This window comes from Podarcis filfolensis (assembly GCF_964270895.1).
Source record: "Podarcis filfolensis genome assembly, chromosome: 11".
NCBI classification, from domain to species: Eukaryota; Metazoa; Chordata; class Lepidosauria; order Squamata; family Lacertidae; genus Podarcis; species Podarcis filfolensis.
The window spans coordinates 6,606,627-6,630,003 of NC_139613.1; the positions used below are offsets into that span (position 1 = coordinate 6,606,627).

Sequence of the window (23,377 nt, forward strand, 5' to 3'; positions counted from 1 at the left end):
GATGACCTTGGGCCAGTGAAATACAAATACAATACGATAATCTTTATTGTCATTGTCCCATACAGAACAATGAAATTGAAAAATCTACATAAGACATTCAAAAACCAACAAGCCTGCTATCCCAACCTGGTTAGCCCCTTAAAAACTCTGATACCCCATTTTAAATGCAATATACTCCCATAGAGACTCCTTACACTGTGTTTAAAACCAAAATCGCATTTGGATAGAAACTGTTTCTCAGGCAGCTAGTCCTAGTCTTTATAACCCTGTACCTTCTTCCAGGTTACATTTATCGGCATTATGAGTTAAAACATTTCAAAACACTAGGATAAATTTAAAAGGGGCAGGAGTGAGGCTGTCGAGGACCACAAGATATTGGATTGTTCTGCTTCACCCTGTTTATTCCCTAAAGGGATGATTCATTAAGAATCCTTCTGGGTAAGATGAAGGTTAGAAAGGAAGCCACTGGGGCAGAAACGTCCTAGTCCCTATCCGCTAGGAGGAACCTCATTTGGCTTTCTCTCGGAGCCGTGGGTCGCAGGTCCAACATCTTGCTCAGCATCTGTTTGCGGAGTCTGCTGTGCAAAGGGCAGTCCAAAAAGAATATGGTCAGGTGAATCTGTTACTCCCTGACTGCAGGCACACATGCGGGCTTGATAAGGAATTTGCAAGTATCTACCTGTGGTCACTGCGGAGGGCATTTAGTCCTGCGAGCATAAAAGCTCTTCGTTGGGTAGGTAGTAGTAGTGATAATAATAATAATAAATTTTATTTATACCCTGCCCTCCCCGGCCAGAGCCGGGCTCAGGGCAGCTAACACCAATAAAATCACAGTAAAAACATAATAGGGGGGAAAGAGAGAGAGAGAGAAAAACACAACAATTTAAAATACAGGTTAAAATGCAGTTTTAAAAAGCAGGTTCATTTTAAAAGTAGCCCATAAATCAAAATCAAGTCCATAAGGGGAGGGAAACATAAGGGTCAGACTGAGTCCAAACCAAAGGCCAGGCAGAACAGCTCTGTCTTGCAGGCCCTGCGGAAAGATGTCAAGTTCCGCAGGGCCCTGGTCTCTTGTGACAGAGCGTTCCACCAAGTCGGGGCCAGTACTGAAAAGGCCCTGGCCCTAGTTGTGACCAATCTAACCACCTTGCGACCTGGGACCTCCAAAATGTTGTCATTTGTGGACCTTAAGGTCCTTTGCGGGGCATAGGTCTTTTAGGTAATTGGCACGATCCGTAAGAAGTAGTTGGGCCAGTCACTGCCTCTCAGCCTAGTCTATTTCGCACAGTTGTGCTTTGAATTAGGAGCGTGGAGAACCGTTCTTCAGCTCCTTGTATGAAAGGTTGAATGTAAATATGGTGAATAGTTAGGAAATAACGCATGTGATGAGCTACTGCTGCCTTACCAATCCTTTGGTGATCTTTCTGCATGTGGGTGTTCTGTCTGTGCTCGTGTGGTAAGGTAAAGGGACCCCTGACCATTAGGTCCAGTCGTGGCCAACTCTGGGGGTGCGGCACTCATCTTGCTTTATTGGCTGAGGGAGCCGGCGTACAGCTTCCAGGTCATGTGGCCAGCATGACTAAGCCGCTTCTGGCGAACCAGAGCAGTGCACGGAAACGCCATTTACCTTCCTGCTGGAGCGATACCTATTTATCTACTTGTACTTTGACGTGCTTTCAAACTGCTAGGTTGGCAGGAGCAGGGGCAGAGGAACGGAAGCTCACCCCGCCAGGGGGATTCGAACCAACGACCTTCTGACCGGCAAGTCCTAGGCTCTGTGGTTTAACCCACAGTGCCACCCGCGTCCCTGTGCTCACTGTCTGTGCTTGTGTGGGCGTTGTCCTAAATCTGCACTTTTCTCACAGGATGTTCCGCCAGGGAATGCACGATCTGAAGGTCTGGCCCAACGTGGAGGCAGACGGTTCGGAGCCCACCAAGACCCCTGGGAGAACCAGCAGCACTCTTTCGGAGGATCAAATGAGTCGACTTGCCAAGGTGAGGGGAAGTTCTTGGCTTTTGCTTTTGTGGCGCTAGTCCTCAGTGTCCTGCTATTCTGCAGTGCACTCCCTCCGTGTGTGAAAGTATAATTTTAGTGTGATGCACCCTGTACGCCAATGGGAGAAGGACAGCACAGACAAAAATGGTCCTTGTTTCTAATGGGATATCTAAGAAAAACAAATTCATGCCCTTAATAAGCAAGATGATAGGATTCTTTTGTCGTTGATTGGTGTCTTAATACTTTCATCTTTCAATTACCAGCAATTGTCTCAAACTTTCCTTGAGAGTCTCTTTGTCATTCCGGTTAAATACGTACAGTAATTATCATTAAGTCCCATTATAATGTGATACAGTGCTACATCTTTCCTATCATGTTTCAGTTTCTGTATTTATTTTACGCTCCCCTTCTTTCCTTTAAAAACAGTTTCTTTTTCAATTTTAATAAAAGCAGGTGAGGTTGGGGGAGGCTAGCTTCCACGTGAAGTGTTGAATGCCTCCTCCCTCATTTAATGTTACACGAGAGAGATCTGGGGTTAGCAACCACCCAGACCATATGTTGTATTGTAGCTCTGGCTGGAGAGTGTGTGTGTTTGTTGGTCAGGAAGCTCTGAGCTGTAGTAACACTAGCCATTCACTTTCCACCCTAGATAAGAAGCTTTGAACTGAAGTAACTCATTTTTCACCTTCCATCCCAAATCAGAAGTTATGAGCTCCCTTGTCTCTTACATTCTACCCTGGACAGGAAACTCTGAGCTGTAGTAACTCTCAAGCCACTAGATAAGAAGCTTTGAGCTGTAGGAACTCTCTTTATTCCCCTTCCAGTCTAGAAAGGAAGTTCTGAGCTGTAGCAAGTCCCTTGTCTCTTACGTTCTACCCGGGACAGGAAGCTCTGAGCTGTAGTAACTCTCTAGCCCCTCACTTTCTACCCTAGATAAGAAACTTTGAGCTGTGGGAATTCTCCTTATTCACCTTCCAGTCTGGAAAGGAAGTTCTGAGCTGTAGTAACACCTTCCACTCTGCACGTTGGGTCGGAGGTCCTAGATCTGGTGCAATGTTTTCCCCTTGCACTCTGGGAGGTGTCGATTCCTGCTTTTGTGACAGTTTGATATCGTTCACTTTTGGCATCAAGTTCAATAGACCTTGTTAAATCTTTTTTCCCCCTTCCTTTTTCCTTTTTACAAAATATGGATGTCAGATTTCATGGTTTCAAGGCAACTCTCCATGGCTTTGTGCAAATTGAAGTGAATATCTGGAACGGGGCTATAAATATGTCAGTTTGATCTTTTGGAGATTTACCATGGCAATAAACTAACTTGCATTAAAGTTGCACATACCTCTTATAAAGCTAGTTTACCTTGGGATTCTAATACAAAAAAAAGCATTATAATCCACACATTTCTAGTCGGTAGGTCACTGCGACATTGCCGAGGTTGAACTCGAGAGAAAATGTTTGCGGCATCAGCCAGCCAGTCCCTGTTACCACTCTGTGCTGGCAGATAGTATTGGAGGAACTGTATAACAAATACAACAGTTAGTATAGAAGGAACTGTAAAATCTAGTAAAAGTATTTTAAGCTGGTTAGGGTGTCTAGCAAAAGTCGATTTCAAAAAAAAGTAAGTGGCTAGTCCCTTTGTCTTCTTGCAGAGGTGGACTTCAAAGCATTTGGGCAATCTCTTCTACGGGAGTAGAGCGAATCAGGACTCTTACAAATTGACTTGACTTGTGGAGATCCTTCGCTCTCCTTTCCATGCCAGCGTAAATCACGCAACACAAATGCAAAGCTATGTGATTCTTAGTCCAGATTTTGGCAAACTATGACTCCCATTATCCTGGCCATCGGTCCTCTGGAGGGCCTCGGATTCCCCATTCCTGTCAGGTGAGGGGTGCCTTTGGAGCACCAAAAACTGAGTACCACGGCTCTCCACAGAGCAAAGGCTGCACTTTCTGTCTGCCTTGGGCGACATTCTTAGCAGGGTATAAGATTTATAGTTTCACCAGCTGGTCCATTCCCTAAAGCAGAGTAGAAGTTTTTTTGCTTTGAAAGCGAACCATTTTGCAATGAAAGGGCATCTGGGCAGCTGGGGAGAACGATGTTGTCAAAAGGAGACGTATGTGACCTTCGGTTGACATTCAGACTTTTTAAAAGAGTAACCAACTGGACCAGAACTGGTGACAAGGACTTTGCCGCCTGGAGGACGTTTTCTCTGTCTCGCCCAGTAGATGACTCCTAGTCACAGAAGCACGTGCGATTTTGGGATTCTCCTTAAGATGTCGCCACAGTCCCTTTTTAAGAGAATGTGCAGTCTATGTGCAGCTGTGTCAGTTGGTTTATGAACAGGAGAGGGAGACAGCAGTCTAGTTACTCTTACATGGTACCAAACTCAGACAGGGTTTGTTTCTGAACTGAGCTAGATGGGCAAGTGGTCTGACATAGGCCACAACAACAACACCATCCATTTATCATCATCATCATCATCTGATACAATTTTTTAATTACATTTTCTGTTTTATAATTTAAAGTACTCATTTTTACATCCTTAAAATATCAGTGACTTCCCTTCTTCTCTTTCCATGGTTCATTTTGCATATCATAAATCCCTGCATATTTTGCAGAAACTATGCCATTCAGCATTCCATTAGTGCATCTATCATAACTTACTGTATTTTTTGCTCTATAAGAGTCACTTTTTCCCTCCTAAAAAGTAAGGGGAAATGTGTGTGCGTCTTATGGAGTGAATGCAGGCTGTGCAGCTATCCCAGAAGCCAGAACAGCAAGAGGGATTGCTGCTTTCACTGCGCAGCGATCCCTCTTGCTGTTCTGGCTTCTGAGATTCAGAATATTTTTTTTCTTGTTTTCCTCCTCCAAAAACTAGGTGCGTCTTGTGGTCTAGTGCGTCTTATAGAGCGAAAAATTTACACTGCTGGATTTATCTTAATGCTGCCAGCATTTTCAGCTGTTCACAGTTATTTCCCATACATTCAATAAACGTTTTCCAATCTTCTCTAACCATATGTTCTTCTGGTTCTGTATGCTAAGTCTGCAAGCTGCGCATATTCTGTCAACTTAAGTTGGGACCTCTTTGGTTGGGACCTCATCATCATCATCTATTTTCTATGATTCTATTATTCTATTCAGTGTAAGAAACTCAGATATATAAGCTAGGCACCAAATGGCTCCTTAGACTAAGGTTGCAGTCGCAAAACGGAATGTTTAGTTGCCACTTAGGGGCAAGACAGACAGCTCTAAAGATTTATTCTTCAAATGATGGACAGACTGTGGTTGATTCTCAATTAAACATCTGGCTAGTTCAGAAGACAATCTTGAGCAAGGTTAAGAATTCTGAGACCTTCAATAAGAAAAGTCACTCCCCATATATATTGGCCTGTCCCTACCTCTTTTTCTTAATGGTGACATGGACCATTCATAACAGAGGGATATTCTTCACAGCTGTGAGCAGGGCAGTGGGTTGGGGTACGTGAAGATGAGCAAAAACAGTTAACTAGGACATCATTCACTGTTCCTGCTCAGGCTGCACAGGAAAAGCATTTTGGTTCTTCGAGGTTCTGCAATATTAAAACACTATGGTACCATATTGAACATATGTGGCTTTCTCCAAAGAATTCTGGGAGCTGTAGTTTGGGTGGTGAGACATGTTTGGACACCCATCTCTGTTCCCCTCACAGATATACAGTTTCCAGAGCGGTTTAGCAATCAGAGTTCCTGGTGAAGAAATATTGATTGTTAAACCACTCTGGCAATTGCAGCTGTGGGACAGGAATGTGGGTTTTCTAACTCTCAGCACCCTTAACAAACTACACTTCCCATAATTCTTTGGGGGAAACCATGACTATATACCACATTTTCCCATGTATAAGACGTCCCCATGTATAAGACACCCCCTATTTTGGGGGCCTCCAAATAGGGGGAGGATATAACAATGTATAAGACGACCCCCAATTTTAAACATTATTTTTGAATTAAAAAACAAACCCTAGTCTTATACACGAGAAAATATGGCAATTCTTTAAATGAATGGTTGTGAATGTACAGCAACATCCTATTTTCTCACGCTTTCAACTCCCTTCATATCTCTGTTAATACTGCATTAGAGTTACGCTGAGATGGAATTCCCTTTTGCCAATTAGGCTGTGATGCAAAATTTCTGACAAAGCAGAATATTAGATTCCGGTTAATGGTCTAGAGATGGCTGCCCCTTCACAGCTCACAACTAATGAATGGGTCTCTTTAATGTAGGCCTCTGGCAAGGAACATTTGGAGGAAGTAAGTAGCAACACCAAGAAGCCACGGTTTGCTGGAGCCTGTCTTTGGAAAAAAAAAATGCATGTTGCAACTTCCGGGTGACTAACGTCTTAATCACTGGAAAGCTTTCTCTGTGCTGCATATATTATGCTGCAAAACACTGCTCTGAAGCTGCCTTAGTGCGTATTAACCCGCCTATGCTTCTAAATGAACTTTATGAATTGCTATTACGGGTCAGACAGGCCTGGATTTAACCACAGGGCGTTTCGTTTTCCTTCCGAAATGTATTTATTTGCCAATTTATATACGGTTGAGTCATAAGGAACCTAATGTAAATGATAAGAACAGTGTGAATTGCTGTGGAAAGTGTTTAGGCTGTTTTTCATAAAAGCATACAGCTGTGTGCAGGGGAGAGCTTGCATCCTTCAAAAGCACCTGAAATGTATGAGAGATAATAATAATAATAATAATAATAATAATAATAATAATAATAATAATAATAATTTATTATTTATACCCCACCCATCTGGCTGAGTTTCCCCAGCCACTCTGGGTGGCTCCCAATCGAGTGTTAAAAACAATGCAGCATTAAACATTAAAAACTTCCCTGAACAGGGCTGCCTTCAGATGTCTTCTAAATGTCAGGTAGTTATTTATCTCTTTGACATCTGATGGGAGGGTGTTCCACAGGTGGGATCCCACTACCGAGAAGGCCCACTGCCTGGTTCCCTGTAACTTGGCTTCTCGCAGCGAGGGAACTGCCAGAAGGCCCTTGGTGCTGGACCTCAGCGTCCAGGCAGAATGATGGGGGTGGAGACGCTCCTTCAGATATACTGGACCAAGGCCGTTTAGGGCTTTAAAGGTCAGCACCCAGTGCTCGGAAACATACTGGGAGCCAATGCACATCTCTCAGGACCGGTGTTATGTGGTCCCGGCTGCCACCCCCAGACACCAGTCTAGCTGCCACATTCTGTATTAATTACAGTTTCCGAGTCACCTTCAAAGGTAGCCCCATGTAGAGCGCATTGCAGTAGTCCAAGCGAGAGATAACTAGAGCATGCACCACTCTGGCAAGACAGTCCGCGGGCAGGTAGGGTCTCAGCCTGCGTACCAGGTGGAGCTGGTAGACAGCCGCCCTGGACACAGAATTGGCCTGCGCCTCCATGGACAGCTGTGAGTCCAAAATGACTTCCAGGCTGCACACCTGGTCCTTCAGGGGCACAGTTACCCCATTCAGGACCAGGGAGTCCTCCACACCCGCCCACCCCTCTTCCCCAAAACCAGTACTTTTGTCTTGTCAGGATTCAACCTCAATCTGTTAGCCACCATCCATCCTCCAACTGCCTCCAGGCACTCACACAGGACATTCACCACCTTCACTGGTTCTTATCCATGGGCAAGGAGTTCCATAGGTTGGTATTTCCATATGAAAATGCCATGCTCTTCGTTGTCACAAAACTGACATGATGTGGCATTGTCTAAAGCAGTGGCTTTCAACCAGTGTGCCAGGGCACCCTGGGGTGCCTTGAAGGATGGTCAGGGGTGCCGCGAGCAACACTGGCCTCTGTCCCTTTTTCCTTCCCTCCCTCCTCTGATGACCTCTCATGTATCTGCCTCCCAAAGGCTTGCACAGATGTTTGTTGCATCAGCCCTGGCTACAAGCTCCCCAGACGAATGGTGCCTCTGGGGCTGGCCAGGGGGTGTTTCCCAGGCCCCTGTGGGGTAGTGTGAGGGGGCACCTCTCTTTGGGGCAGGGGGGGCAGCTCAGAGACCAGGGGCGCGGCTGCCCAGAGGACTCCCAAGGAGAGGGGAGAGGAGGAAAACTCCACAAGGGAGGGTGTTGGGAAAAGGGTGAGAGACTGCCAGCTTTTCAGGCAAGGGGGGGCATAACTGGGCTACTGAGCCCCACAGGGGTGCCGCAAAAAGAATATAGTTGGTCAAGGGAGCCATGGACCCGAAAAGGTTGAAAACCTCTGGTCTAAAGCATAGTGCATTGGACAGGGATTCCAATTTTCTATGTACAGTCATACCTCGAGTTGAATGTCCTTTGGGTTGAGCGCGTTCGAGTTGCGCTCCGTGGCAACCCAGCGTGTTACTTCCGGGTTTCACCGCTCGCGCATGCGCAGACGCTCAAAATGACGTGTGCATGTGCGGAAGCAGCGAAACGCGACCCGTGCAGATGCGCCGTCGCATCTTGTGTTCCGTTCGGGATGCGAATGGGGCTCCGGAACAGATCCCGTTCGCATCCCGAGGTACCATCCCGAGGCCCCATTAGCTAAAGTGGTGTTTCAGGTTAAGAATAGTTTCAGGTTAAGAACGGACCTCCAGAACGAATTAAATTCTTAACCAGAGGTACCACTGTATATACGAAAAGATTAAGATATATTGTATGGGTAATTGTGGTCAGAAAGGTTTAACGCTACAGAGGGGTGCCATTGGTCTGCAATTGCCCTAATTTCTGTAGGGTCTCTTAGATTACTTATGCATCTTCTCCTTTAACTCAGATGGCTAGGGGATGTTAAGTAAAATGCAGCACTCCCAACATCCTAACTACGGTGTCGACGTGAAATAGCGATTGGAGTCATTCAGACCCCGTCCGCCTTTGATGTCCAATACCGCACCTTCCCGGATTCCGTTTAGCTGAGGTCTGATTGGCCTGAATCTAATTTTCACAACATGGGAAATGCGAGCGGTGCCTGAAACCACGGAGAACGGTCAACCCAATGCGTCAACTCAATGCGTGTGGCACAGGTGGCAGCAGTGCAGTTTTGGTCTACGCTTTGGTGGGTCAGCTGTGACCTCCCCACCCCCCCAAAAAAAAATCCATAGGAGAGTTAAACGAAGTGGTACCTCCCTTGTCGTTGCTCCCCTGCCACTGGGCTTGTTGCCTTTTATAATAATACAGACTAAAAACTCACACCAGAAGTGGCATGCATGGTTTCTTGACCTGTATGGATTTGTGTTTGCTTCAAGCCTCCTATCCCCGAGTGCGTCTTGTTTCGAGCGATATTATGCTAATGTGTTTCGGCTGTGTGTCCGGGACTGCAAAATCCAGCGGTTGTCAAGCATAATATGTGGCCGGTGGGGCTGAGTTCACTGGGATGGGCATGTGTGTTTCTGTCTCGCACGTTTTGTTGAAATCCTCTGTAGACCGCCTTTGGGTCTGAAGCTACCAAGAGAGGGTTCCCTTGTGAGCTGCAGGCACAATAGGGGTTTCTTGAGGCTGTTTTGCCCAATTCTCTGAGGCCTTTGGAAGTGTGTATTACTCTTGATTGAGCAAGTGCACTCTCTGGCCTAGCTGATTCTTGCAGATGAGCTGCATTGTGCAAATTGAACCATCTCATTATATGCCGTTTCCCCCTAATTCGGTAAATTTTGAGTATTGTTCTACGTTAACGAAGCTCTTGAAAACGTAAATGATAAATATTAAAGGTTCAGCCATTGTGCTTAGCTACGAGGACGGCTGAGGTGAAGGTTATTTTGCAGCACAGAATTTACTTCCACAAATTATAGATCTGCAAATCTTCATACAGGGTCGATCTCATGCTTTTGTTTTCGACTTGGTGTCTGGGTTATTGGGTGTTTTTTGTTTTGTTTTTGTTTTGCAGAAGGAAAACCTTTACTCTTTAATATTTTTTTATTACATTTTCTGTTTTACAATTTCAAATAAACATTTTGCAAACTTTAAAATACCCAATGACTTCCGTTCTTCTCTTTCCATGGGTCATTTTACATATCTTACATCCCTGCATAACCGTTCAAATCAATTTTCCACTTTTGCATCCATCAAAAATTATTTACTCGGTTGAATTTATCTTAATGCTGCCAGCGTTTTCAGTTGCATACTGTTATTTTCCATATATTCAATAAATGTTTTCCAATCTTCTGCAAAAGGAAAATCTTTAGGTAGGCTACAATCCAAACCCTTTTTGTGGACTGAGCAGACGTATAATTTAAACAAGCTATAGCTGAAGGCCCCACTCTCTTGGGGGGCCCCCCAAAAATTAAAGGAATAAAAACACCTGGATGTACATTTCCAAAATATAAGATGAAAAACAAATAAAATAAAACCTATGTAGAGCAACGGTGTTTTGTGTTGTGTAGGTTCCTATGACGTAAGTAATGGGCCCCGCCTGCTAGCCTGCTCCCTAAAATGTCACTATTTAGATACCTATTAGGTTCATAAAATACCATATAGCATATATTCAACACACAAAAAACAGCGACAATTTCTTGTTGACAAAAGACAGCTACCTTCAGTAGCTTAGGGCCTAATCAAACTTAAATTCGGTCCTTCATGCATCTTCCACCCACCAGGTATTGCGCCGACGCAACACATGATTCACCTATGAAGCTAACTTAGCTGCCTTTAAAATGTCAATAAGGGCAAGAACTGTGTCAAAGCCCACTCTTTGCAAGAGTTAAAGGAAGCCTCAGATTCAGAGATTGTAGACACAGCGTGGGTTTACCTTTCTGAATCTCGCAAAAGGGTATTGTGTCCAGCTGCTGGAGAAGACCCATGAATGTGGCTCAGCTGAGATGGTTGAGGCTCACTTTCCCTGCCATTTTAATTTATGTCCAGAGACCAGTTAACCACAAGTAATATTGGGCTTTATCCAACATAGTGCTCATGTGAATGTGTTGTGCATGGATAAATTAGCACAAAGATTTATCCATGCACAACACAATGTTTTCCACCATCCGCCCCCCCATGCAACCCCAAAATGTGTGCTGGGAGTTCCTGCAGATCTGGAGAAGGCATGAAGCATGCACAGGGGTAGGAGGGAGAAAAATCCTCTTGCACTTGTGCTAATCAATAATAATAATAATAATAATAATTATTATTATTATTATTATTATTATTATTATTATTATTTATACGCCGCCCTTCCTGGTTCAGAAAACCGGGCTCAGGGTAGCTAACAACAAATTTAACACACTTAATTGATGCAACAAAAACAGCATAAAATACAGTATAAAATGGGAATAACACTAAATTCAGAATTCAAAAATCAATTTAGGGGGGAAATCCATCCAATAAACATTAGATGATCACCAGGGCTAGCTGGCTAAGTTAGTCCTATTTGGGCCAGCGAGGAGGCCAGGGGAGAATTAGCTGTGGGATCCCAATGCGGGTAATCTTCATAAAAAGGGGAAGGGGAGGGAAGGAAGGAAGGAGAATAAAAGATCAGGCTAAGTTCAGATTGAAAGCCAGGCGGAATAGCTCTGTCTTTCAGGCCCTGCGGAAGGAAGTTAAATCCTGCAGGGCCCTGGTCTCATGGGACAGAGCATTCCACCAGGTCGGAGCCATCAATGAGAAGGCCCTGGCCCTGGTGGAAGATAATCTGACTTCCTTAGGGCTTGGGACCTCTAAACTATGATTATTCATGGACTATGCAATGATTTAATCTATGCAATGATTTAATTGTATACTATCCCTATGACTCCTGACATCACCAATGTTGGCTGCGTCCACATAGCAGTTTATTCCATTCCCCCCAGCTGTTGATTTCAGCATTGTATTCAAGGTTTCACACCGCACAGAAGCGACTCCTGGGAAGATGTTCCACAAGTCTAACACTCATTTCTGTGCAGTTTGCCAGAAAGTTGTTTCCTGGAAGTGCTCAACTTCTTTTGCGTTCTGCCATATTTGCAGAAGTTGGCTGGTGTGTTGTGTGAAAGCTCAGCTGAGAGGCGGAAATCGACAGAGAAATGTCAGAGTAATGGAACAAACTGCCATCTCAACGCAGCCTTGGTTCTCTGTAATGACCAATTTGCTTCCCAATTTGGGACGCGGGTGGCGTTGTGGGTTAAACCACAGAGGCTAGGGCTTGCTGATCAGAAGGTCGGTGGTTCGAATCCCCGTGACGGGGTGAGCTCCCGTTGCTCGGTCCCTGCTCCTGCCAACCTAGCAGTTCGAAAGCACACCAGTGCAAGTAGATAAATAGGTACCGCTCCGGCGGGAAGGTAAACGGCGTTTCCGTGCGCTGCTCTGGTTCGCCAGAAGCGGCTTAGTCATGCTGGCCACATGATTGTACGCCGGCTCCCTCGGCCAATAAAGCGAGATGAGCGTCGCAACCTCAGAGTCAGCCACGACTGGACCTAATGGTCAGGGGTCCCTTTACCTTTACCTTTACCCCCACCTCCAGTCTCATGGATTCCAGAAAGAGGGTTGAGGATGCAAAGTTGCAATGCTAAGCACACTTTCTCTGTGGTAATTAATTCTTGGGGAAGGATGCTTGGAATTCCACTGAGCACGTCTCCCATCAAAACCCTTGGGACTGAACACTGTTTTTTAAGGTGGATTGTGACCTTTCTGAATAGGTTAACTATCTCCCCCCCCCCCCCAGTTCCTTTGATTAACATGCTCTGAATTTTGGGAGCATGCTGGCTGTTATAAAGGCAGCTGAACTGTTTTGCCGAGGCTTGAAATACATGCCATGTATATTTAGTTTAAAGCAATTTCCGGTTGTCTTCAAAACAACCAATTCTTGCGTTGCATGGAGTTGGAGTGGATGACCTTTGGAAATCCCTTCCAACTCTACGATTCTGTGATCAGAATTCAGAATGACGCCTCTCTCTTTCTCTTTCCACCCATGGCAGCTCACCAAATCTCACCGACAAGGCCACATGGTCAAAGTCGACTGGCTGGACAGACTGACCTTTCGGGAGATCGAGATGATCAATGAGGTAGGTCATAGGGGGCACTGGGCTTCTAATGAGCTTTCGAGCCTTGCTGATGCAAAAACCTCGGCGCACCAGGATGTCTGTAATTCAGAGGGTGCACCCAGTCTCCACCCGCACTCCATGCAAATGTTTAGGGTGTTTCTCTTCGTTAATTTATAGCTTGTATCTAATAAAGTTTGACATGACCTTTCGTTTGGCGGTGCCTGGCAAGGTGCTTAGCCCAGCCCAGCCCAGCTTCTTGCAGCCTCGCAATATGGGGGAGTTAGAGCAATAAAATAACGAGATAAAGCAATATTAAAACAACAGGACGCAGCACTTGAGGAAGCACTAAAAAAGTTAAAAAATAAAATGGAAGAGAGGGATAAAAACAAGGGCTGGGGGTTGATTATAGAGCCAAAAACTGCAACTTTGATGATTAGGGTGTTAAATTAAAGACTTAGCCCTCCGGACTCTGAGGTTTCTCACTTCAAAGGCTGGAAATGGATCAGTTTCTGTGCACAAATATAAGATGGGGAACACCTGGCTTACTAGCAGTACATGTGAAAATAATCTAGGGGTCTTGGTGGACCACAAGCTTAACATGAGTCAAAAGTGTGATGCAGCAGCAAAAAAGCTAATGTGATTCTAGGCTGCACCAATAGAAGTCTAGTGTCCAGGTCAAGGGATGTGATAGTACCACTCTATTCTGCCTTAGTCAGACCATACTTGGAATACTGTGTCCAGTTCTGGGTGCCACAATTGAAGAAGGTGATTGACAAGCTGGAATGTGTGCAGAGCAGGGCAACCAAGATGATCAAGGGTCTGGAAACTGAGCCTGATGAGGAATGGCTGAAGGAGCTGGGTATGTTTAGCCTGGAAAAGAGGAGACTGAGACCCTAGTCTCTTGTGACAGAGCGTTCCACCAGATCAGAGCCACAGCCGAAAAAGCCCTGGCTCTGGTTGAGGCCAGCCTAACCTCCCTGTGGCCTGGGACCTCCAGGATGTTTTTGTTTGAAGACCGTAAGGTCTTCTGTGGGGCATACCAAGAGAAGCAGTCCCGTAGGTATGAGAGTCCTAGGTTAAAACCAGCACCTTAGTGCAGTAGTCTCCAGTCTTTTCTGACCAGGGGCCCACCTTTAATCAACACATGAATTTGGAGACCCACCTCTTCCCCTTTCTTACCATATATTTGCATTGTAGTGCTTCTCCTGCAACCCACCTTAGATCCAGCTGTGACCTGATGGTGGGTCCCCAATACCCAATGGATTAGTGCAGTGTTTCTCAGACTTGTCGTCCACCAGCTGCTGGAGACCCAACTCCCATCACCTGTAGCTAGCAGGACCAGTGGTCAGGGACGATGGGCGTTGCAGTCCAGCAACAACTGGAGAACAAAGTTCGCAAAACATGGGATTGGTGGGTCTACAGAGAAGCAGAGACTCCAGAGAAACCAGAGGCCTTTCTCCTGGGCATGGTCGGCCAATTGGTGCCAAAGAAGGATAGAACTTTCTTTATGTATGCTACAACAGCAGCAAGAATACTTATTGCAAAGTATTGGAAGACACAAGATCTACCCACCCTGGAAGAATGGCAGATGAAGGTGATGGACTATATGGAACTGGCGGAAATGACTGGCAGAATCCAAGACCAGGGAGAAGAGTCGGTGGATGAAGATTGGAAGAAATTTAAAGACTATCTTCAGAAATACTGCAAAATTAATGAATGTTAGAATGATGCCGGAGGAAGTTAAGTGGTTTTAGCAGCAATGTTATAAAGGAGTATGTAAAAAATGGATTGTTAACAGGTGAGAATGTAAAGTTATAATATATTAAGGTAAAGGATTAAGATAAAAACAAGGAGGGAAAGGATTTGCTGAATTAACTAACTGAACTGGAATACAAAAAAGGGAGGTGTGAGGAGGTCAGGGAAACAAGTAAATGAAAGACAAGATATGAAAACATTGATTTGTTTTTAATTGTTTGTATTTTTCTGTACTTTGTATTTTCTCTTTTTTTCTTTTGTTTTTTTCTTATTTTGTAACCTTTTTTGAAACTTTAATAAATATCTTTTTTTTTTTAAAAAAAGAGAGAAGCAGAGACTCCAAACCTCCATGCTTTATAACATCTACAGCCAGCCATCATTGTGCTTCTCCCCCCGCCAAAATAACCCCTTCCTTGTAGCAACTTTGGAAGTTTCAGTCAGTTTAGCTGTCCCGGTTTTGGGTCACCACAAACCAAGGTTCTGCAGCAGCAGCATGGAGACCTGATCTATTAGTTGCCCGCGCAGGAGATAATTCATTCTTTCCCCCTTCCACAAGCAACGGGTGTTCCTTTCTCAGTGCAGTTTATCCTGGCATTAAATCTCTTTCTCCCCCCTCTCTCTTTGCTTTCAGAGTGAGAAGCGCAGTTCCAACTTTATGTATCTGATGATTGAATTCCGCTGCGCAAAATGCGATGACAAAGAATACGGGATAGTTTATTACGAGAAGGTACGCGTCTTTCACGAGCTTTTACGTTTTTGTTTATCTTTGTATCTCAAGCGCCAGGCAAACAAATTTGTATGTTTTCCCTCGTGTCAGGGCTGGTGGTGGAATACTTATTCCCCCGCCCTTCCAGGACAGTTTAGCAGACACAGCTGCCAGGTGGCAGACACTCTTATGTGAGCATGCAAATCAAACACAGAAGCTGTCTTGTGATTGCGTGTTCCAGTCATTCATGTGATGCACTTCAGGTTTATAGAATTTTGATAAGTGCAAGTAATTTTAACAATCTTCAGATTCACCAGCCTAGCTTTCCTCCTTTGTTTCCTGCCCTCAACCCCCTTCCCCCACAAGCCCCCCCTTCTAATAAACACCCCCACCATCACAACTTAAAAACTTGTGCAGATAAGTTTTGCAGGACTCTTTTATTTCAAATGATTAGAGGGTTTTGAGAGGATGCATTTTACAAAAATGCATGGGCTATGTTCAAGGGCCATGTTACATGGTTGTGCTCTTACACATCTTTTAAAGTAATTAATTATTTCATTAATCAATTGATGTACGTTAATTTGGGTCTCTATTCAAGGTTTGACTTTGCTCATTTGCAAACCCAGAGTGGCAGGGCATGAGGCATAACTATAACCACAGATGCAAAATTGTAAGGCATGTTCATTACCTTCATAATCATAATATGAAATTTAAAGAGTGGGAAAAGCAACTTAAAGCATTGTAATATAACAATATTGCGCCTTTGAAAATGACATAACTGGCATTTGCTTGGGTGTGTGTGGTTCCACTGATATTTTTTTCTGGTAGATATGTTGACAAACAATTAAATCAAGTGCTTGCTGTTTCCCACCCTAACTGAAGATCTGGCCTCTTCCTAACTTCCTCCAGCCCTTAACAAAATCTAGTATCCTAGTATTTTGGTAGGAATGTTGATTGTTGCCCAGTAAGTAACTGCTTTCCAGATTCCTGTTGTTTTCAGCTGGGTAGGAGTGTGTGAAGAAGAGTTGGATAAGAAATAAATAAGCAGTAAGCAAGCAGACAAGAAGAAAAATGATTGTATAAACGTTATATTGATCGGGAACTGGACTAAAGGGATGCAGTTTTCATTTATGCTATTTTCACTACTTGTATAGGCAAAGCTGCATAAGATGCAGACGATGGATGCCCCTAAACTATCTGGGGGTGCAGGATGTATCTGAGACCCTGTTCTTCTTAATATTTCTTCATTCTGGTCACTTTTACACAGTCCAGGATTTGTGTTCCAAAACAGTCCGGTAATGTTATCATTCTCACATTGGCTAAAGAACCATTGCTGTTTTCTTCTTTGAGTAATTTATAGCATCTTATTATGCCGATGACATGATGTTTCCTTTAATCTCATCATCCAAAGTTCTCAGGTATGGTTGGCATTCGTCTCTCTCAGGAGACAACCTGAAGTATACGCTGTGGTCTAAACCACTGAGCCTCTTGGGCTTGCCGATCAGAAGGTCGCCGGTTCAAATCCCCGCGACGGAGTGAGCTCCTGTTGCTCTGCTCCAGCTCCTGCTGACCTAGCAGTTCAAAAGCATGCCAGTGCAAGTAGATAAATAGGTACCACTGTGGCGGGAAGGTAAATGGCGTTTCTGTGTGCTCTGGTTTCCATCACGGTGTTTCTGTTGTGCCAGAAGTGGTTTAGTTCTGCTGGCCACATGACCTGGAAAGCTGTCTGTGGACAAACGACGGCTCCCGTGGCCTGAATGTGAGATGTGCGCTGCAGCCCCATAGTCACCTTTGACTGGACCTAACTGTCCAGGGATCTTTTACCTTTTTTATTTTTATATGTTTACTTCTATTGGTCTCATGTAACTGTCACAGAAATTCCGTACAAAGTTCCCGGCATCTGGCACAAGATGGCAGAGGGTTGAAGTTTCCATCTGTTTTTGGTTTATTGTGACTCCTGAACTGCTTGCTAAAGCTGATGGTTTTGGGTCTTAAAGGTAAAGGGACCCCTGACTGTTAGGTCCAGTCGTGGACGACTGGGGTTGCGGCGCTCATCTTGCTTTACTGACCGAGGAAGCCAGCGTACAGCTTCTGGGACTAAGCCGCTTCTGGTGAACCAGAGCAGCGCAGGAAACGCCGTTTACCTTCCCGCCGGAGCGGTACCTATTTATCTACTTGACTTTGATGTTCTTTCGAACTGCTAGGTTGGCAGGAGCAGGGACTGAGCAACAGGAGCTCACCCTGTCGCGGGGATTCGAACCACCGACCTTCTGATCGCCAAGCCCTAGGCTCTGTGGTTTAACCCACAGCCCCACCCGCGTCCCTCTGTTTTTGGTTTATTGTGACTCCTGAACTGCTGCTGAAGCTGATGGTTTTGTGGTCCTAGCAGGGCCCAAATGAACACTTGAGTTCGAATCTCCCGTCAAGCAGCGAAGCAAATCGGGCAGGCCTTGGATGACCCAGTCTCTCTCGCTCTCTCAAACTAGCCTATCTTACAGGGCTGATGTAACTGGGAATAGACTGGGATCACCTTCTGTATGGCGCTCCCCTATGGACCTCCTTCGGAGGAAGGCCAGAATACAGACTGTATGCTCTGCTATAGTCCTGCTCTCTGTGTCATGAAAGTGGAGAGGGAACATGTGGTTTCTGCTCTGATGGCATTCTCATGAATGCGCAACAAGATGTGCCTAGGTTGGGGATTTGCTGTTCAAAACAGAAGGGAAGGGAGATATCTTAAAATAGCCTTGACCCTGGGTGTGTACTGATGAACCTGCTAGATTATTCGAAAACAAATCCTAGCCATTGCGTATTTCAAAATGTCTTTCCGTTCCATTGCTTTGTTGTGTTGTCTCTTTCCCCACAAGGTCAGATTTCCATGTTCCTCCTCACTTCCACCCATGCCATGGCTTTCTTCAAGGTACTGCGGCTTAAGAGCTGAGTTTCCAAATCTTGTCTCTGGGACACATTAAGTCCCTTTGACAAGCTGCGTTGATCTTTATCAGCTGAGAGATTTAATGTTCCTTTCTCTTTGTGACTTAGGACGGTGATGAGTCATCGCCCATTTTAACGAGCTCTGAGATTGTCAAGGTTCCAGATCCACAGATGTCTATGGTGAGTCCTTTTTCTGCACAACGTAGTCCGTGGAACGGCAAAGGTATGCTGAAATGGGGAGTGTGTATTCATGCACCTTAATGTACAAATGAGGATGCCTCAATTTCCCATAAGTAATCATAATCTTATTTATATGGCACCCATCTGACTGGATTGCTCCAGCCACTCTGGATGGCTCCCAACAAAATATTAAAAACAGAGTAGAACATAAATCATCAAAAAACTTTCCAGTACAGGGTTGTCTTCAGATAGCTTCTAAAGGTGGCTTTTAAGTCATGCAAACACTCAGATATAATGCAGAAGTTAACACCAGGGGAACATTGAGGAAGCGGAATAAACTGTTGTGTGAATGCAAGGTTATTTTCCTTCTCTCTTTTTTAAAATTTTTTTTAATTCAAAGTTATAACAAAACATATTATCCAAAAACATATCCTTATTTCCCCCCCCATTTTCCCTCCCCCCTCCCCCCCACAGAACCCATCCCCCCACCCCACCCTCCGACTTCCCTCAGTTCCAGTCTTTGGTTTCTCCAATAATGCTATTTTCTGCATGTTACAAAATTGTATAGATCCTCAAACTGTTTAGCTGATTATTATCAGTAAAAAAATTGTGAATGTTTATTCAAAACCTGCCAAGGAGTCCAGTTCGCTTTGTTGCGTCTTCAGATCCTTTCTGAAAGGTTCCCATTCATCCTTAAAGTCACAGTTATCCTTGTCCCGTAGCTTATATGTCAATTTTGCCAGTTCTGCATAGTCCATCAATTTTTCTTGCCATGATTCTTTAGTTGGGGTTTCTTCAGTCTTCCATCCTTGTGCTACCAGAACTCTCGCGGCCGTTGTCACATACATGAAAATGTTTTTCAACTTTTCTGGCAGGTCTTTCCCTATGATCCCCAACAAAAATGCCTCGGGTTTTTAAACAAATGTTAAATGGAACATTTTCTTCAATTCATTGTATATCATTTCCCAAATTTTTTTAATTACCTTACAATCCCACCACATATGATAAAATGTTCCCTCCTTTTCCTTAAACTTCCACTTATTCCTTCTCTCTCAACTAACTTTTGTTTACTGAAGGAAAACCTAGTGGAGAGGAAACACCACAAGCTTGCTCGGAGTTTAAGAAGCGGACCTTCTGACCACGATCTCAAGCCCAACGCTGCTACCCGAGATCAGCTCAACGTATGTTGCTGTTCTCCCACACCTTTGAACGGATGTTGGGTATTGTTGACCAGCAGCTCCTGAAATGCAAACTCAAGACATTGTGTGTGCTACCTGTACCCTGATTTTCAGCCTCACCCTCTCAAACTGACCAGATTAAGGCACCACACACTGATTTATGGCTAGTGCTGACCACATTTTGCAAACCTAAACCTTGGTTAAGACTTCCAAACAGTGCAGGCAAGCTGTAGTTTAGAGCACCTTAGCTGTTTGCATTTCCCAGCCTCTCAGCACTCCTTCAGGTTAGCCTCCAGAGGGCATGGTGATGGTTTGTTCGTTCTGACTTCAAAGTTAGCCCAAACTATGGTTTGCAATCATTGCATCAAACCACGTTGTTCTTCAGCCACATTTTGCCAGCTGATTGCAGATCCAGCACCAGCTTTTCTCTGGTGTCTCGGTAGCCTGGATATCGGAGATGTTGGAGCTGTGACTTCAGTTTATTTGGATGTAGAATACAATTGAACTGAAGTATCAGCTTCAAGGGGCCACCTGAGATAAGCCCCTGGTGATAGGACTAAGGAGCAGCCTGAAAGCAGTTGGGGTGGAGGGAGAATGCTCAAGATAGTCTTCTCCTACATGTCCAGATCAAGTGTTCATAAGAAGTGGGGCTAATTGGTGCAAAGAGAGCCAACAGCAGAAGGAAGTAGCTGCCAATGCAGGTTTTGTTTGGCTGAAGAACAGAAGGTTCCCGGTTCTTAAACAGTGGTACCTTGGTTCTCAAACTTAATCTGTTCTGGAAGTCCATTCCAAAACCAAAGTGTTCCAAAACCAAGGCACCCTTTTCCATAGAAACAACCCCTAAAACAGCAATTTAGCATGAATTTTACTCTCTAACGAGACCATGGATCCATAAAATGAAAGCAATAAACAATGTCCTGCAGTCACAGAATCAATTAATTCGTAGTTGAACTGGGTTCCACACAGTTACAAAAAAAAAAAAAAAAAAAAGAGCCACAAAAATGCAAAATAAATAGCAAAACCAGACAGACCTCAGTGTAACACTCAAAACGGAAGTGTGGCACTCAAATAAGAAGCATGACACTCAAAACGGAGCATGTTTGGCTTCCGAAAAAGGTTCGCAAACCAAAACACTTCCTTTTGGGTTTGTAGTGTTTGGGGTTCCAAGTTGTTTGAGTACCAAGGCGTTTGAGAACCAAGGTGCCACTGTAAACTGAAAGTGAAGTTCTCAAGTTTTCTTTTTTTTTTTTTTTTTGTCAGGCTTATATGGGTAAGTTAAGAATACACCTTTCCACAATAATAAAAACTGGCTTCTGATTTTAACTTTTCATTTTTCTTTATTGTATGGGTTTGTGTACTGTGTTGATATTTTATTTAGGAATTAGCAGTATATAAATAAATACAAATGAGGCAGAAGATGAGGAGGCACTTCTGACCTCCTCCATGTTATTAATAGGTATTGGTTTAGAGGTTTGGTGTTCGTGTGCTTAAGATGCACAACACCCCACCCCTTTGGTCCAAATAAAAGAAACCCATAAGTGCCTTTTTATTTAGATCATCGTAAGCTATCCACCGACGAAGCAGCTGACTTATGAAGAGCAGGACCTCGTGTGGAAATTCCGATATTATCTCACTCATCAGGAAAAGGTGAGTGCCCGAATTAAATTTATATTCTTATAATTACAGTCATAACTCGTGTTGCGTTGGGTTCATGTTGCATCTTTTTGGCTTGCAAACGCGTGTGCAGAAGCTCTGTATGGCGCCGCATGTGAACGCAGAAGCGGTACTCTAGTTATGGACTTTTCAGGGTGTGAACGGCACCCCAGAATGGATTGAGTCTGTAACTTGAGGTACCACTGTGTGTTTTAATGCTGCAGGCATCAAAACATGGAAACATGTGTCTGGGTGTGGGTGGGTTTTTTAAAAAAAATCCTTCCTTCCTCCCTCTGTGGATGTGTGCAGTTTGAAATATTTTAAAATACTCTGTTGTTCTGCACGTTCTGCTATCCTGCAACCATGTGAAAGGCTGAATATCCTACCACGGCCCCTGTAGTCTGTAGGCTTTCCACCTCGGGATTGAAGCTGGGTAGCACTTCCAGAGACCACCTTCTGCACAGGAACAGGTCAAAGTGCTGTGGACTCACAGCTCAGAGTTGTGAGCACCGGATTCACTTCCACAAGAAGACAGTTGTCGCACAGCAGAGTGTAGCAGAGTATAGACGACTTGGAGAGCAGCTCTGTAGAATATCTTCTTTATTCTATCTACAACTATAATACATAACTATATACAGAGCTAAATGAGGTCTAAACTGAAAATGCTGAACTGCACTGAGTATCTGCAGCTGCTCTTAGCAGCAACCTTATCTATACACACGATCTCTCTCTAACACTCAGTCTCTCTCTCTCCCCGACACTTTGATGTGAGGCTGGAGCGGAATAAGTAGAGAGCAGAAACTGCCCCTCCTCTCTGAAGAATCAGCAGAGAACATCAGCAGATTCTTGGATATGGGAGGGGTGAAATCTCCTCAAAGCATAGTGAGGAAAAAGAAGGGCAGCTAGACAAGAAAAGAAACAAAACGACAACGACTCTTAGACCGTTGCATGAGATTGCAGCTAAGCCAATAAAAAAGCCTTTGATCCTGCTGTGATTTGGATCCAGCCTTTATGGTTGCCATTGCTGTGTTGCTTCTGTTGTTTTAAAGGCAGGGATGAAGTTGGAAAAATGGCCATGCCTAGTTCAGTAGGAGGAAGGAGGCCCTGTGTGATTGCAGCTTTTGTCTTCCAGGCATTGACAAAGTTCTTGAAGTGCGTCAACTGGTACCTCCCGCAGGAAGCGAAGCAGGCTCTGGAGCTTCTGGGGAAGTGGAAGCCGATGGACGTGGAGGACTCCCTGGAGCTCTTGTCCTCGCACTTCACCAACACCACAGTCCGGCGTTACGCCGTCGCTAGGTTGCAGCAGGCAGACGACGAGGTGTGGGAATGCCCCGCTGTCACTTGTCCTGCGTTCCGGTTAGATTCAACCAGACACGTGTGACTGACTTTTTCCATAGGTTGGCATGTAGAATCAAAGTTGAAATTGAAAATGAAATACTTTTTGAAATTGAAATACTTTATTGTCACTTGTACAACTTGTATACAGTGAGATTACACGAGCACACCCCACTCAGCTCTCTTAGTCTTAATTCCCCTTGTTTACTGACGCACACCCACCAAACCTGAAAGTCAGTTGCCCTGTTGTTATCTTTTCATTCAGCAGCCTAACAGCCCACGGATAGAAGCTATTCTTTACCCTGTTGGTGCGACTAATAATGCTTCTATATCTTCTGCCTGAGGGCAGGAGATCAAGAAAGTGCTGGCCAGGGTGTGAATCATCTCTGAGAATTTCCCTCACTCTCTGGGTTCACGGGACAGCCCATAATATCTTTTGTTGTATTCACCACCCTCTGTAGGCACTTCCTATCAGTTGATGTCAAACCAGCGTACCACACCTGGATCATAGAAACGTAGAGTTGGAAAAGACCACAAGGATCATTTTGTTTGTTTTTTTGTACCTTGCCCATCTGACTCCAGGCAGCTTACCAACAGTTATAAGAACATAATAAAACACCAGACATTAAAAACTTCCCTATACAGCGCTGCCTTCAGATGTCTGCTGAAAGTTGTGCAGTTATTTATCTCCTTGACATCTGATGGGCGGGG

General features: G+C 44.5%; 1 protein-coding gene across 2 annotated transcripts in view; it reads left to right on the forward strand.

Moving 5' to 3' along the window:
* The window catches only part of PIK3C3 (phosphatidylinositol 3-kinase catalytic subunit type 3), a 111,065-nt gene that overhangs the window by 6,930 nt on the left and 80,758 nt on the right, over positions 1–23,377 (forward strand). The window contains exons 4-11 of one of the 2 annotated variants that reach the window (XM_083575582.1): positions 1,866–1,995; positions 6,254–6,280; positions 12,863–12,949; positions 15,315–15,410; positions 18,429–18,500; positions 19,577–19,681; positions 21,233–21,325; positions 22,464–22,649. In XM_083575582.1, coding sequence (XP_083431708.1) covers positions 1,866–1,995; positions 6,254–6,280; positions 12,863–12,949; positions 15,315–15,410; positions 18,429–18,500; positions 19,577–19,681; positions 21,233–21,325; positions 22,464–22,649 — 796 coding nt within the window. The remainder of the gene's footprint in view (positions 1–1,865; positions 1,996–6,253; positions 6,281–12,862; positions 12,950–15,314; positions 15,411–18,428; positions 18,501–19,576; positions 19,682–21,232; positions 21,326–22,463; positions 22,650–23,377) is intronic. The other variant, XM_083575583.1, reaches the window with a different exon arrangement.